Genomic DNA, 12,170 nt, shown 5'->3' on the forward strand with positions numbered 1-12,170 from the left:
GGAAGGACAAAACATCCGTGTCGAGCTGCTCATGTTGACACAAGGTCCCCTAATGCTTCCTTCCATAAAGAAATAATTCCAACCATCCAGTTAATTGAGTTCTGATTTCCAGCTCTCTGGTAAATCATTTTGTAGGGAGGCAGCTGTCCCACACCTGAACTCCACCCAGGTGCTATAACCAACTCAGGTTGGAGTTTCCTCATGCTCACCACTTTGCTGCCTTTTTGTCTGTTGGTTTTACTCAGAGATGTACTAATTCTTAGAATGAGGGGCTATCTTCTACAGGTGAAATTCAGTGCAATAAAGTACAATGCAAAAGAATGAAGAAGCAAAGTCCTCAGCCACATCAGCTGCTTATCAATGATTCATACACTACTAGTTTGTTTTAGTATTCTATTAGTTGGTTTGTCTAAACTTCACCCTGATAGAATCAACAAAAAGATGCCCTTTTATCTTCTTTCACAAGGTTTAGTTTCATTTCCTGAGTGAGGATCAGTTTTAGTTTCTTTTCCTTCCGAAAGCAGCAGCAGTTTCGTTTCTCGGTTGTCAGGCAGGCAGTGTATAAAACGATGGGCTGAGCCCTGGAGTGCTTCAGTGGAGGCCACACTATCAGAAGCAGAAATGTCTGATGAAAACGTTCACAAGGCTGGTTTCACTTCCTCTGGGATTGCAGGAGGATCTCTTGCTTCATCGATGATGTCCCAGGAAGCGAGATCATCTGGGGGAGGCGTGCGTTCTGGAGGTCCTACTTCTACTCTCCAAGGAATGGGTATGAGCAATTTTGGTGTGTGTGGTTTTGTGGTTTAGTGCATGGGGTAAAACAGGTTTTATTTCCCCTTGTAAATTGGCTTCCTGTTGCCATTTGAGTTTCCAGGGCTCAAAACCATGGGACAGAATGTAGGTTACTCCCCTCTTCCCCCTCCCACCTTTCCCCGTAGGGAAAAGGTAGGTACAGGAAGCAAAAGGATAAACAAAAGCCTTGAACAGAAATGAGAAGTTAAGAAAGTAATTTTTACAAAAAATAAAAGGTATTTAGGGGAAAACAATGTACAAAGATATAGGGGAAAGAGAGGAACACAGAGATATACAGAACCAGTTCACAGATGACAATGAATTCTTTGGATGTATGCCCTGGCACATGGAGGTAGGCTAGGACCAGGCAGGGAGGTGATGGGCAAGAGGGAATAGAATAGAATAGAATAGAATAGAATAGAATAGAATAGAATAGAATAGAATAGAATAGACTTAACCATGGCACCAAGTGCCTCATCCAGTCTCTTCTTAAATACCTCCCTGGGCAGCCTATTCCAATGGCCAATCACTCTTTCTGTGAAGAGCTTCTTCCTAACATCCAGCTTTAACCTCCCCTGGCACAGCTTGACACTGTGTCCTCTTGTTCTGGTGCTGGTTGCCTGGAAATTTCTCCCCCTCATATAGAGGGTAGACAGGAAATGAGAGGGAATAATATGCCCTGGGGAACCCTGCCCTGCGGGGTTGGGTTTCCCATCCACCTGGGGGTCAAGTTCTTGCCCACCGTAGGGATTTGGGTTTTCACCTGCCCACCTGGTAGCTCTTAAACCACAACACTTGCCAAGTAATCTCTCCTCTCATACAATCCTGTATTGCACCAAGAAACAAAAGATTCCTATTTTAACTACATGTTACAAGCAGGATGCTGTTAAGGGTGTTCTCTCTGCATGTACATATGTACACATATACATGTGGTATTCATGAGGTTCAGGATAGTGTTTATCTGAAGTTTGTGCTAGCTGTCCATTCTGCTAGGAATCATCAATAATATGGTAAGTCATGGTAGCAGCAAGCAATGGCACACTTATGCAAGAACATGATCTGTGTTTCATATGAATTATCAGATATCCCCTAGTCTTTACTCACACACATCCATGTAGGGAAAACCCATAAAACCTTATGCAAACACTGTAACAGAGGAAAATTAGCTACAGTCCAAGAGCTGAATTCACAAAGGGAATATATACACATCATTGACAGCATGTATTTGAGAACTAAAATTAGGCCTAGCTGGCTTTCACATCATCTAACCCTGCAGGTGCTTGCTTCTCTGTGCAATGCCTGGAGTGATCCCTGATCTGACATCTCTAAGCAGCTTGGCACTTGTTTAACCCCAGATCCTGTGGGATTCATGCACAAGGCATTCTCCTTGCCAACCCTGCCTGTGTGAGCTGATTCATCAAGCATCCTTTAAGCAGGCATAACTCCACAGAACAGCGTACCCCATGTAGCTGCTGTACCCAGCAAGAGAGTAAGCAGCTAGAAGTCTACTGAAGGATGGAGTTGAATGTGATGCTTCCAGCCATTTTAATGGCTGGAATGTGTGGCTGGCCAGGTGAGCTAGCTAGGTGTTTTGGTCTGGATAGGGAAAGGGACTCGGTTCTTTTGAATGGTCCACTGTTATGAATTAGAGGCACAAATGAGGCCAAAATGTCAACAGCAATGCTATTTATTAACAGAACAAAGTGGATGGAACAGAAGAAGGGAGAGAGAGAGAGAGAGGGAAAAAAATAGAGAAAGAGAGAGGGAGAAGAGGGAGAGAAAAGTGGGAAGGAATTATATTACCACACCCCTCACCCCACAAGATGGTTTTGGTCTGTGGAGGAAGGGTGCTGCCACTTTGGCGTGGAGGAGAGGTCATCCTTGTTGGCTGTGCTGTCCTCCACTGGAGGAGGGGAGGGAGAGATCCTAAAGTCCCAGTCCAAGTCCATCTCTGAGCAGCCTCTTCAGCTCCATGAGTTACAGCAGGTGGAACTTAGGACACGGAGAGAGGCTTCCTCCTGGTCTGCTGCTTCTAGGCTACATGGTGATGTGTCTGTCCTTTTCTCTCCTGGTATTTTCTTCTCTGTTTTTCTGCTTCAGAGCAGGCATTGCTCAGGTCTTTTTCTTCTTCTGAGAAGGTATTGCTCAGGTCTTTTATGCAGTTGTTTAGGTAGGTGTCCAGGTGGTGAATCCATTGTCCTCCCTTTCTGGGGTATCTGATGGGTAGAGATGATCTTGTTTATGAACATTCCAGAGAGTCATTATCAAGTGGCATCTGCCCAATACATATCAGCTATTGTCTGGGTGAAGAGCAAAGGTGATTTTATCTTTGTTGATTCACATCAACAGAGACAAGATTTAGTCTTTCACACCAGGGTCCAGATTTGGGGGATCTTTTCACAGCACAAAATACTGCAAGCTTGACTGAGAGGAAGTCACTTAAATTTTTAAGATGATTTACAGTGCTGCCAATATTATTCATGGCATGAATCTCTAGACAGTGAGAGAGTAAGTGACATAAGGGTTGTTTAAAGAGATTTAGAGAGATATTGCATATGACTCCTGTGAGAGACTTCTGAATTTTTACTCTGCATTATTTGATCCATGAGTTTAAGTTACTGAATACAGTGTTTATTGAATATTCTGTAGCAAAGAGCTTAGGGGATGATAGCAGCAGAGGGACAGAATGTGAGAGAGAGTCAGGAGAGAAGACAGACCCAGAGAGCAAAGAGCAAGAAGAACTGCTCTCAGGCATCATGCTGCATTGGCAGCATAAATCCTGGTATACAGGAGATTCCAGTTACTTAATCTAATCATACACTACAGCAGAGTCAGCTCCACAATCTTACCTTGTGTTACTGATAAGGGTGATACTGCAGTACTTAGCAGACACATAAGCAGGAGCAAACTCTTCAACAATGATGCCCTACAGTGACCATGTAGTTTCATTTTGTAAACGAAAAGATTAAAGGCTTGTATCCCTCCATGTGCCTAGAATCTTTAGGAGAGGAACAAAGTAAACATTTGACAATGCCTAATTTTATTCTTGCAATGTCTATATCAACTGTGGACTTTTATGAAAACCACTATTTTGGTGAAGAGAAATCTGCACGACTCAAGGAAATCTTAGCTGTGCCTACGGCAGATACTCCAAAAGAGCTTTTATCCATGTGAAAAATGCTAGCTCTGTAACACTGCCAAGACAGGTGTGAGCTTTGGAACCCTGCAGCAGGAGAGCTTGCCACACATTCTTTACCTGATTGAGAGCTAAAAGGGCCTGATTTCATTTCCGCAGGTGCTCACTGAAATCTCTCACTCTTCAAATACATCTTCTTAACCTTTTCATTCAGACTGTAACCCTTCCTCCTCCCCCCAGAACAAACGTGCTCAAAAGGGTGGCTGATTTTGCAGCAGGGCATGAGTATTGTTCAGTATCACTTTACAGAAGTTGTTATAACAAGCTCATCACCAAAATATTTGAGCATCCTTCAGGAATGCTTTAAGCATTATCACTAACATTTGTCATCGCTAATGCTTTACTTCTCTTCCAGAAGAAGTTTGCAATGGAATGCTTTGCTTGGGGCTTTTTTATACTGAGATGGAGATAGCCATGTAACTTGGCTACTGGCTACCACAACTTGCTGTGTTTGAATTTTACAGGAATCTGTTATGTATAGGTTTATGCTATAGAAAATGAAGTGAAAGGAACTGAAGTGAAAGGAATGTATGTGTCACCTGGAGGAGGTCTGCGGCCATCCTTAGTTCCTGTAGGAGTTTATTCCACAGTCCTCAGGCAGATCCTCAGAAAAATGCTATTTCAGCAGAGACAAATTGTGGAAACTGTTTTGGAGATCCAAATTCATTACAAACAGTCTGTGCAAGAGTTGTACGTTTTCTTTGTGTTCTGGGAACATCCACAGAACGCTGCAAATGTCCTTTCCCTAAGGTGGCAGCTGAAAAACACTATACTGATGGAACAAGTGAGATCTCCTTGTCTTTTCATACATTTGCTAGCCCTGATTCTTTTTAAAACATGGCAGTTTATAACTATCTCATGAGGTTCCTTCCATTCAGTAACATCTCCTTTGTAATTGTTCTAGGTGCCAGAGGCTCAACCCATTCAACTGGCTTTACTGACAGTGGGATCTCTGGGGGATCCCAGGCTGCCCATATGATGTCCCAGGAGGCCAGATCTCACGGAGGTGGAACTCCCAGGGGTGGAACAACTTCCACTGTCCAGTCCATCTGTAAGTGAGAGTCCTCCCGATAAAGAAGTATTATGAGATGACCTCTGAGTATTGTCAGCAGCATTTCAGCTCAAGCACACATTTGCTAGATGAAGGAAAGTAAATAAGGGAAGTGGCTGCATTGTACTTGAAACAACATTTCTCTTACTTGTTGCTTTGTCCTTGCTGGGGATTAGAGTGGAAATTACTATGCCACGAAGTTGCAGTGATATGGGTGTGTAGCAGAGACAGCAATCTGAAACACAGTGACAGGAGGACAGCCAGTGGAACTTTAGGTTACGCTTTCATCAGCACTACAGTGGAAATTATTGTATAATTTTTTCAAACCCAAATTAAGCACCAAATTGAAATGACAAAGCAGATTATATGCAAAGAGAAGGTTAAACATGAAAATGGAGTTGTCAGACTGACAGACAGGAATCACTGGTCCACTTCTTGTGGCATGCTTTACTCTAAAGGAAATTAATTGAGGCAAAAGTAGAGATCTGTTTAACTTGCTATCTCAAAGCAGAGAATGACACACATTTTCATCAGCCTGCCAAGTTAATGCAGCCCACATCTAGACAAATCAAACCAAGGTAGGAGGAAGCCTAGTATACACCTGAATGCATCAGTAAGGATGCTAATTATGGTAGTGGAATCCTGTGGGGTTTGGAAGAGAATTGGAGACAGGACTGAATGTCTTAATTAAAAAAGTGTCCTTCGAAGTGTAACGCAGACCTTTGGGCTCTGGCTTGTGCACGTCTGTAACAAATGCTCAGATATTCCATGTGTTTCCCTGTACTGCAGCTTTGATTTAAGTTGTTCTCATCTGGGTTGTTTTGTTTGATTGATATATTATTTTATTTTATTTATCCTTAGCAATGGGAGGAAAAGGAGGAAGACACTGAATAGAAGAAAAGCTCTGAAGTAAACTCTGAATAAAAGCAGGAGCAAGATCCACAGGCATTTCATCTTTTATTGACACAGTCATTTGACAACTTCTCTCCTTCTTTGCTTGCCCTGTCACTGACATGGAGAAATAAAGTTTCTGTTGAAATGATGTATTCTTGCATTAAATTAAAGAGGATGGAGATGAGGGACAGTTTGTTCCTTGATTCACATTCTCTGAAGCAAAGGGATATATGAACATGAGCTGATAAAGAGAACCTAAGGTACTTTGAATTGGAAGAGTATCTTACAAAAGTCATGGGCTGAGCAACACAGGACTTTCCAGTCACAGGTAGTTTGCTTTGTTTGTTTTACAAAAAGTTGACCCCAGTGCCAAAGTCACCCTGTTGTGAGAAAGAAGCATGGAAGCACTTGATAAGGGGCATCCAGCAGCTCCCTTTGGATGTATTTATGATAGGCTATCAAACACACATAAGAAATGAGAACACGTCCCAGGAGATTTTTTTCTTTCCATATGTTGAAATAGAATTTTCTCTGTTATAAAGTCACACTTACTCCAATGGGTCATTAAATACACACTTAATAGTGATGTATTTCAGACTTTCACACTTAAGGCATTCACCAATAAATATGTTTTCCTGAACTGGCACGTAGGTTTAAAAGTGGTGAAGATGGGACTCGAAACATCCTTTGCAGAGCACAGTGCCTCCCAGTGTCACTGCTGAGGACACAGTGTTTACAAATCATGCACTGTCACACCAACATCACATCAACAGATGTTTTCTCTCTCCCTGTGCTTTCTGTACAAGTACATATCTCAAGATTTCTTCACACAATAGTAGTAGCTTATATTCATGTGTTAACTTCCGTAGTTAGTGATCCCAGACTGTTTTGTTGGGGGTTTTAGTTGATAGTCAACTAAATAGGAGTCAGCAGTGTGCCCAGTTGACCAGTGGCATCCTGGCATGTATTAGAAACATGGTGGCCAGCAGGAACAGGGAAGTGATCATTCCTCTATACTCAGCACTGGTGAGGCCATACCTTGAGTATTGTGTTCGGTTCTGGGCCACTCACTATAGGAAGGATATTGAGGTGCTGGAGCCTGTCCAGAGAAGGGTAACAAGGCTCATGAAGAGCCTGGAGCACATGATCTATGAGGAGTGTCTGAGGGAGCTGGGGTTATTCAATCTGGAGAAGAGGAGTCTGAGGGAAGACCTCATCACACTCTACGACTATCTGAAGAGACGTTGGAGCAAAGAGGGGGCAGCCTCTTCTCCTTGGTGTCAAGAGGCAGGACTAGAGGAAATGGTTTCAAGCTGCACCAGGGGAGATTCAGGCTGGATGCTAGGAAATACTTCTTCACAGGGAGGTTTATCAAACACTGGAATAGTCTGCCCAGGACAGTAGTGGAGTCACCATCCCTGGGGGTGTTCAAGTGGTGTGTGAACCTGGGGCTTAGGGACATGGTTTAATGTTGACACTTCAGTACCGGGTCAAGGATTGGACTGGATGATCTTTGAGGTCTCTTCCAACCAGATATATTCTGTGACTCTGTTCACTGCAAAGGAAATGCAGCAACATAATCATATGTGGGGGCCTGTTTTAAGGGCAGACACCTTTAACTTCACTTGAGTGGTCAACTAACCATCGACTTAACACCACCATACCCACTAAACCATGTCCCAAATGTCTACACATTTTTAAACACTTCCAGGGATTGTGACTCCACCACATCCCTGAGCACCCTGTTCCAATGCTTAACTACCAGACTCAAGGGCCTGCAAATCTGTCTGAATTACATGTGGTATTTTAGATGTCATTTTCATCCTTTCTTCTTGCCTATCTCTGTTTTCCTCTAGCATTTTTCCATAGTTCAGCCATCTCTCTGCAATGGTGATTTTTACACATGCCCCACTGACCATTAAGCACAAGGCAAAGGCTTTGGCTGGACACAAATAATAGGATCTGGAAACCAGTGTCACCAACCCTTGAGGAGGAAAGGGATGAGGAGGATATTGGTTTTACTGTGATGAAGTTTCTGTCTGGTTCTTCTGTTGTGGTTGTCCCTGCTTATAATAGGCTTATGGTTCCCTCTGTCCTCACCAAAATAGCCTCCAATTACGAAATTCCCTTTCCCTCTCACTTTCAGACATGCTCTGTAGTCATCCTTGTTCCCTTTTATGGCAGCAGTCTTGCAACTGCTGTAGGACATCAGCAGGATGGTGTAACTTTCCTCTCCCACCTTAGCTCACCCACTGTGAAAGCTGCTGGAATATTTTGCTAGCTTGGGCTCTGCCTTGTGACTTCATGTGGCAGTTTTGTCAAACAGCACTAGAGAAAACTGACTGTGTGCTCAAAAGCACAGTTAAATGTTTCTAAAGCACTTAACATTCCTTGCTTGTGGTGGCTTCATCACAATACATCTCTTTACACAGGAGGGAGAGAGGGCATTAGGTCAGCGTAAGGCAATGTGATTTTGACTGAGCAGTATTTAAGTCAATTTACTGCACATTAAAGGATGCGTGCAAGTAAAAGCAAAGCAGAAACTACATCCTGTCTGCATTGATTTTTACAGATCACCATTGATTCTGCATTTGCAGCTTTGTATACTCAATATAGAATAGAATAGAATAGAATAGAATAGAATAGAATAGAATAGAATAGAATAGAATAGAATAGAATAGAATAGAATAGAATAGAATAGAATAGAATAGACCAGGTTGGAAGAGACCTTCAAGATCATCGTGTCCAACCTATCAACTAATCCAACACCAGCTAATCAACTAAACCATGCAGCCAAGCACCCTATCAAGTCTCCTCCTGAACACCTCCAATGATGGTGACTCCACCACCTCTCCGGGCAGCCCATTCCAATGGGCAATCACTCTCTCTGTGTAGAACTTCTTCCTAACATCCAGCTTAAACCTCCCCTGGTGCAGCCTGAGACTGTGTCCTCTTGTTCTGGTACTGGCTGCGTGGGAGAAGAGACCAACCTCCGCCTGTCTACAACCTCCCTTCAGGTAGTTGTAGAGAGCAATAAGGTCACCCCTGAGTCTCCTATATAATAATAGATAATATATAATAATTATATCTATATCTATATCTAATAAAAGTAAAAGCACTGAAACTCCAGATATTTGAATAGCCTCAGCACGTATGTGAGGCTATTCACATATCCACACATGGATTCAACAGTTTGCTGGTCATTAAGTCTGGGCTAATACACAGCTCTTCATTTTAATTTCTAAATTAAGCAATCCTACACTTTCACCCCAAGACCTAATACATTGACCTGTGACTACTAAAATATAGCTTGTTGCCTACCAGCAGAACTTTATTCCCTTCTATGCCCTTAGCAGTGGCATGAAGTAGAGCAAGAAGGTCTGTCCTGCCTGCACACACACCGAGGTTCACTCTCAAAGAACAGCAAGGACCTGGATTCCCACAAGCAGGCATTAAACCACCTGCTTCAGCACTGATAATGCTGAAGTGAGACCTGATGATGAAAATAATCTAAGAGCAACATGAAATAGTAGAAAAAGTGAAGCACATACATAATTTGTCAAACAGTTTTGTAAACCGAATCTGTATTATCTGAGAAACACCACGTGCCCATTTCATGCTAATTCAAGTCCTTGTTCCCTTTCTCTCTACAGAAAGAGAAAATTTAAATGGGCTTTAACGTTGGCATGTCTTGACCTCTAGTGGTTTTGTCTTGTTAAAAAAAAAAATGGCTATCATCAGTGAGAGCTGGCAAAAGGTATTTATGCCTAAAAGAAGGAAAACCAATCCTAAACCAAAGTAAGCATGCTTAATCATGTATCATTTCACTTTCCAGCACTTCTGTGATTCTGGCATTACTACCTTGGATTATTCTTCCTATCTTTAGACCATGCCATGTTGAGAACTAACTCAGATTGCTTTGAGGAAGCAGGGAGTATCCTCAGCTGCATTTGAATTCACTTAAGTAAGTCAGTTCTAATAGGTCTGCAGGAGAACAAAGGTAAATGCTTCCTCCTGAAAGCCATACTCACAGACTACTTAAGCAAATTCAGATGTACATTACTACAAATGAAGTATTTGCATTTTTTAGCAGAATATAATTGAAAAGGTCAAATAACAACAAATATGGCAATCTAAATCCCTCATGTCTCTCAATCAATCTTTGCACAACAAACAGAGAGAAAGGAAAAGAGGCAGCGGTGTGTGATTACCAGAGCAATAGCACTGAAGCAATACACTGCAGAAAGCACACAGCTCTCTGCACAGAAATCAATTTCTCCCATGGGATGGGGTCGATAGTTGTCTGACAGGACAGTATGCAGGCAATTTAATAGCATTTTATCTAAATGAATCTATTCCTCCCCAGCCTCTCCCAGCTCATAAGAAGGCACTCTTAGCAAAACAGATTTCATTATATGTTTTTATCATACAACAGGAAAGTATTTCTCATTCTGGAGGCACTACCATTGCCTATTACAAATAATTTAGCTTTGTTAGTTGCTCATTACCTACAGCTCTTTCCCAGCCTTGTTATTCTAGTTAGTCAATTCCTGAACACAACACATAAAATTACTTTCAGTTAATCTGGAGACATTTTTCTTACCCCAAAAACTTTTTAAACTACAGATGCCCCTTTCAGGAAAAATAAGCCCACTAAACAGGCAAGCTAAGCAGGAGCAGAGGTATCTGAAATCACCTTTTTTCTGCAAGAAACAGCTTACGTTTTGAGGAATGTGTTAGACACAGAGATTGGTTTTCCAGTGAATGTATTTCAATAGTACTTAATAAGTAATAAAAAATAAAGCTGACCTGATCTTTTTAGGAGATATTTGTGTGAAGTTAATGGTAATGAATGAGAACCCCCAATAATCTTAATTCCAAGGATGGCTCTTCGGCACTCTGGAAGTTTGGTATTGTGCCCCAAAGGCTCTTGTAAATCCAGCTGCAGTTCTTGCTCATCACTTAGAAGATTAGGGGCTGATAAGAGACAGTCAAGCCTTATTAGAACAGACTAAGGCAACAGGAAACATTAATTGGGTAATTTAATACAGAAGGAGACAATAAATGGCTGCATCGTGGTTCAGATGCTGTTTCCTCTATTGATTTGTTCATGTCTTATTTTGTGAAATTCTCACAGATTCCTGGCAGAGAGACTGTAAGACAAAGTCTACATTTAAAATTATCAGAATACTAGTGTTAATTTCTATGGCTTCCCTTTATCCCCTGTGTCACTAAAGGACCCATCAGTATTCTAGTCCCTGGGAGCCAAAGAATGAAGTCTACTCCCTTGCCCAAGGATTTCACCAAAGGAGGGGAGAGCTACAAGTTATAGCAGTTGTCTGCAGTGAGATGGTGCCTCATCATCTTGCTTGCATTGTGGTTTTATCACAGCGTGTGCACACAGCAGGAGCACTGTGACTCCAGGAGGAAATCTGGTCTCTCTTTTCCTCTAGAAATCTGGGAGCACTTAACAAAACCCTCTTCTCTTTCACTGTTGTGGAGGAAACACAGAAAAAATTGCTGGACCGATCTTCCTCTGGAAGTAAGGATGCTCCTGACATGGGTGTTTCTCCCTGGTCTAATACCAGAATTAACCCACTCATGTGGATGGATTCACCCAGTCCCTCAGTGGTGGATATTGGTACCTGGAACCCAAAAAATCTCTCAGTTATATACCAGCTCCTCATTTGAATTCCATTTTGAGAATTCATTCCCTGAGAAATCTTTCCCACATCTGAACAAGAGAAAAGAGGTTCTCTTACGGTAGAAGAAATTCAACCTAAGAAGGGGAGAGTCTTTGTCTTCTCCGCTGATGTAGGCACTCTTTCCCTCTCCTTTTCTAGCATTGTAACCTGGAAGATTGGGGGTGACAATCTATGTACACTTTCTTTTAATAATTTATGTTTTCTTCAATTCAAATACTAAAATGTAGTCTGAAGGCATGCAGGCGTCATTAATTTTAAATAAACGTTGTACAATATGCTCTGTTTAACAGCACTTAATCTTACTTCTTGTAGTTTTATTCCACTCTCAAGCATGGCTTTTGATCTCTCCTTTCAATGAGACTCACCCTTCCACCCAGAAGCCTGGCACTGCTTCTTCTGCATGCAAGGTTCTCCATGTCTTTGTGTCCGTGGCACTGGCTGGAAGGCCACTCCTCATTGCCCGCTGCAACAAAACTCACTGTGAGCAGAGCACACCTCCACTTCCATCTTTTTCAGGTCTTTCACATTCAAA

At 42.1% G+C, this 12,170-nt stretch overlaps 1 protein-coding gene across 1 annotated transcript; it reads left to right on the top strand.

Annotated features, from left to right (window-relative positions):
• The first annotated feature begins 615 nt into the window (after positions 1 to 615).
• LOC104306079 (interferon alpha-inducible protein 27-like protein 2A) lies at positions 616 to 6,005 on the top strand. The gene is made up of 3 exons (XM_009907016.2): positions 616 to 769; positions 4,893 to 5,039; positions 5,901 to 6,005. Exons 1-3 carry the CDS (start codon positions 622 to 624, stop codon positions 5,927 to 5,929), a joined length of 324 nt encoding a protein of 107 aa, XP_009905318.1. The 5' UTR covers positions 616 to 621; the 3' UTR covers positions 5,930 to 6,005.
• The last annotated feature ends 6,165 nt before the right edge of the window (positions 6,006 to 12,170 follow it).

The sequence above is a fragment of the Dryobates pubescens genome, chromosome 9, assembly GCF_014839835.1.
Source record: "Dryobates pubescens isolate bDryPub1 chromosome 9, bDryPub1.pri, whole genome shotgun sequence".
Lineage (NCBI taxonomy): Eukaryota > Metazoa > Chordata > Aves > Piciformes > Picidae > Dryobates > Dryobates pubescens.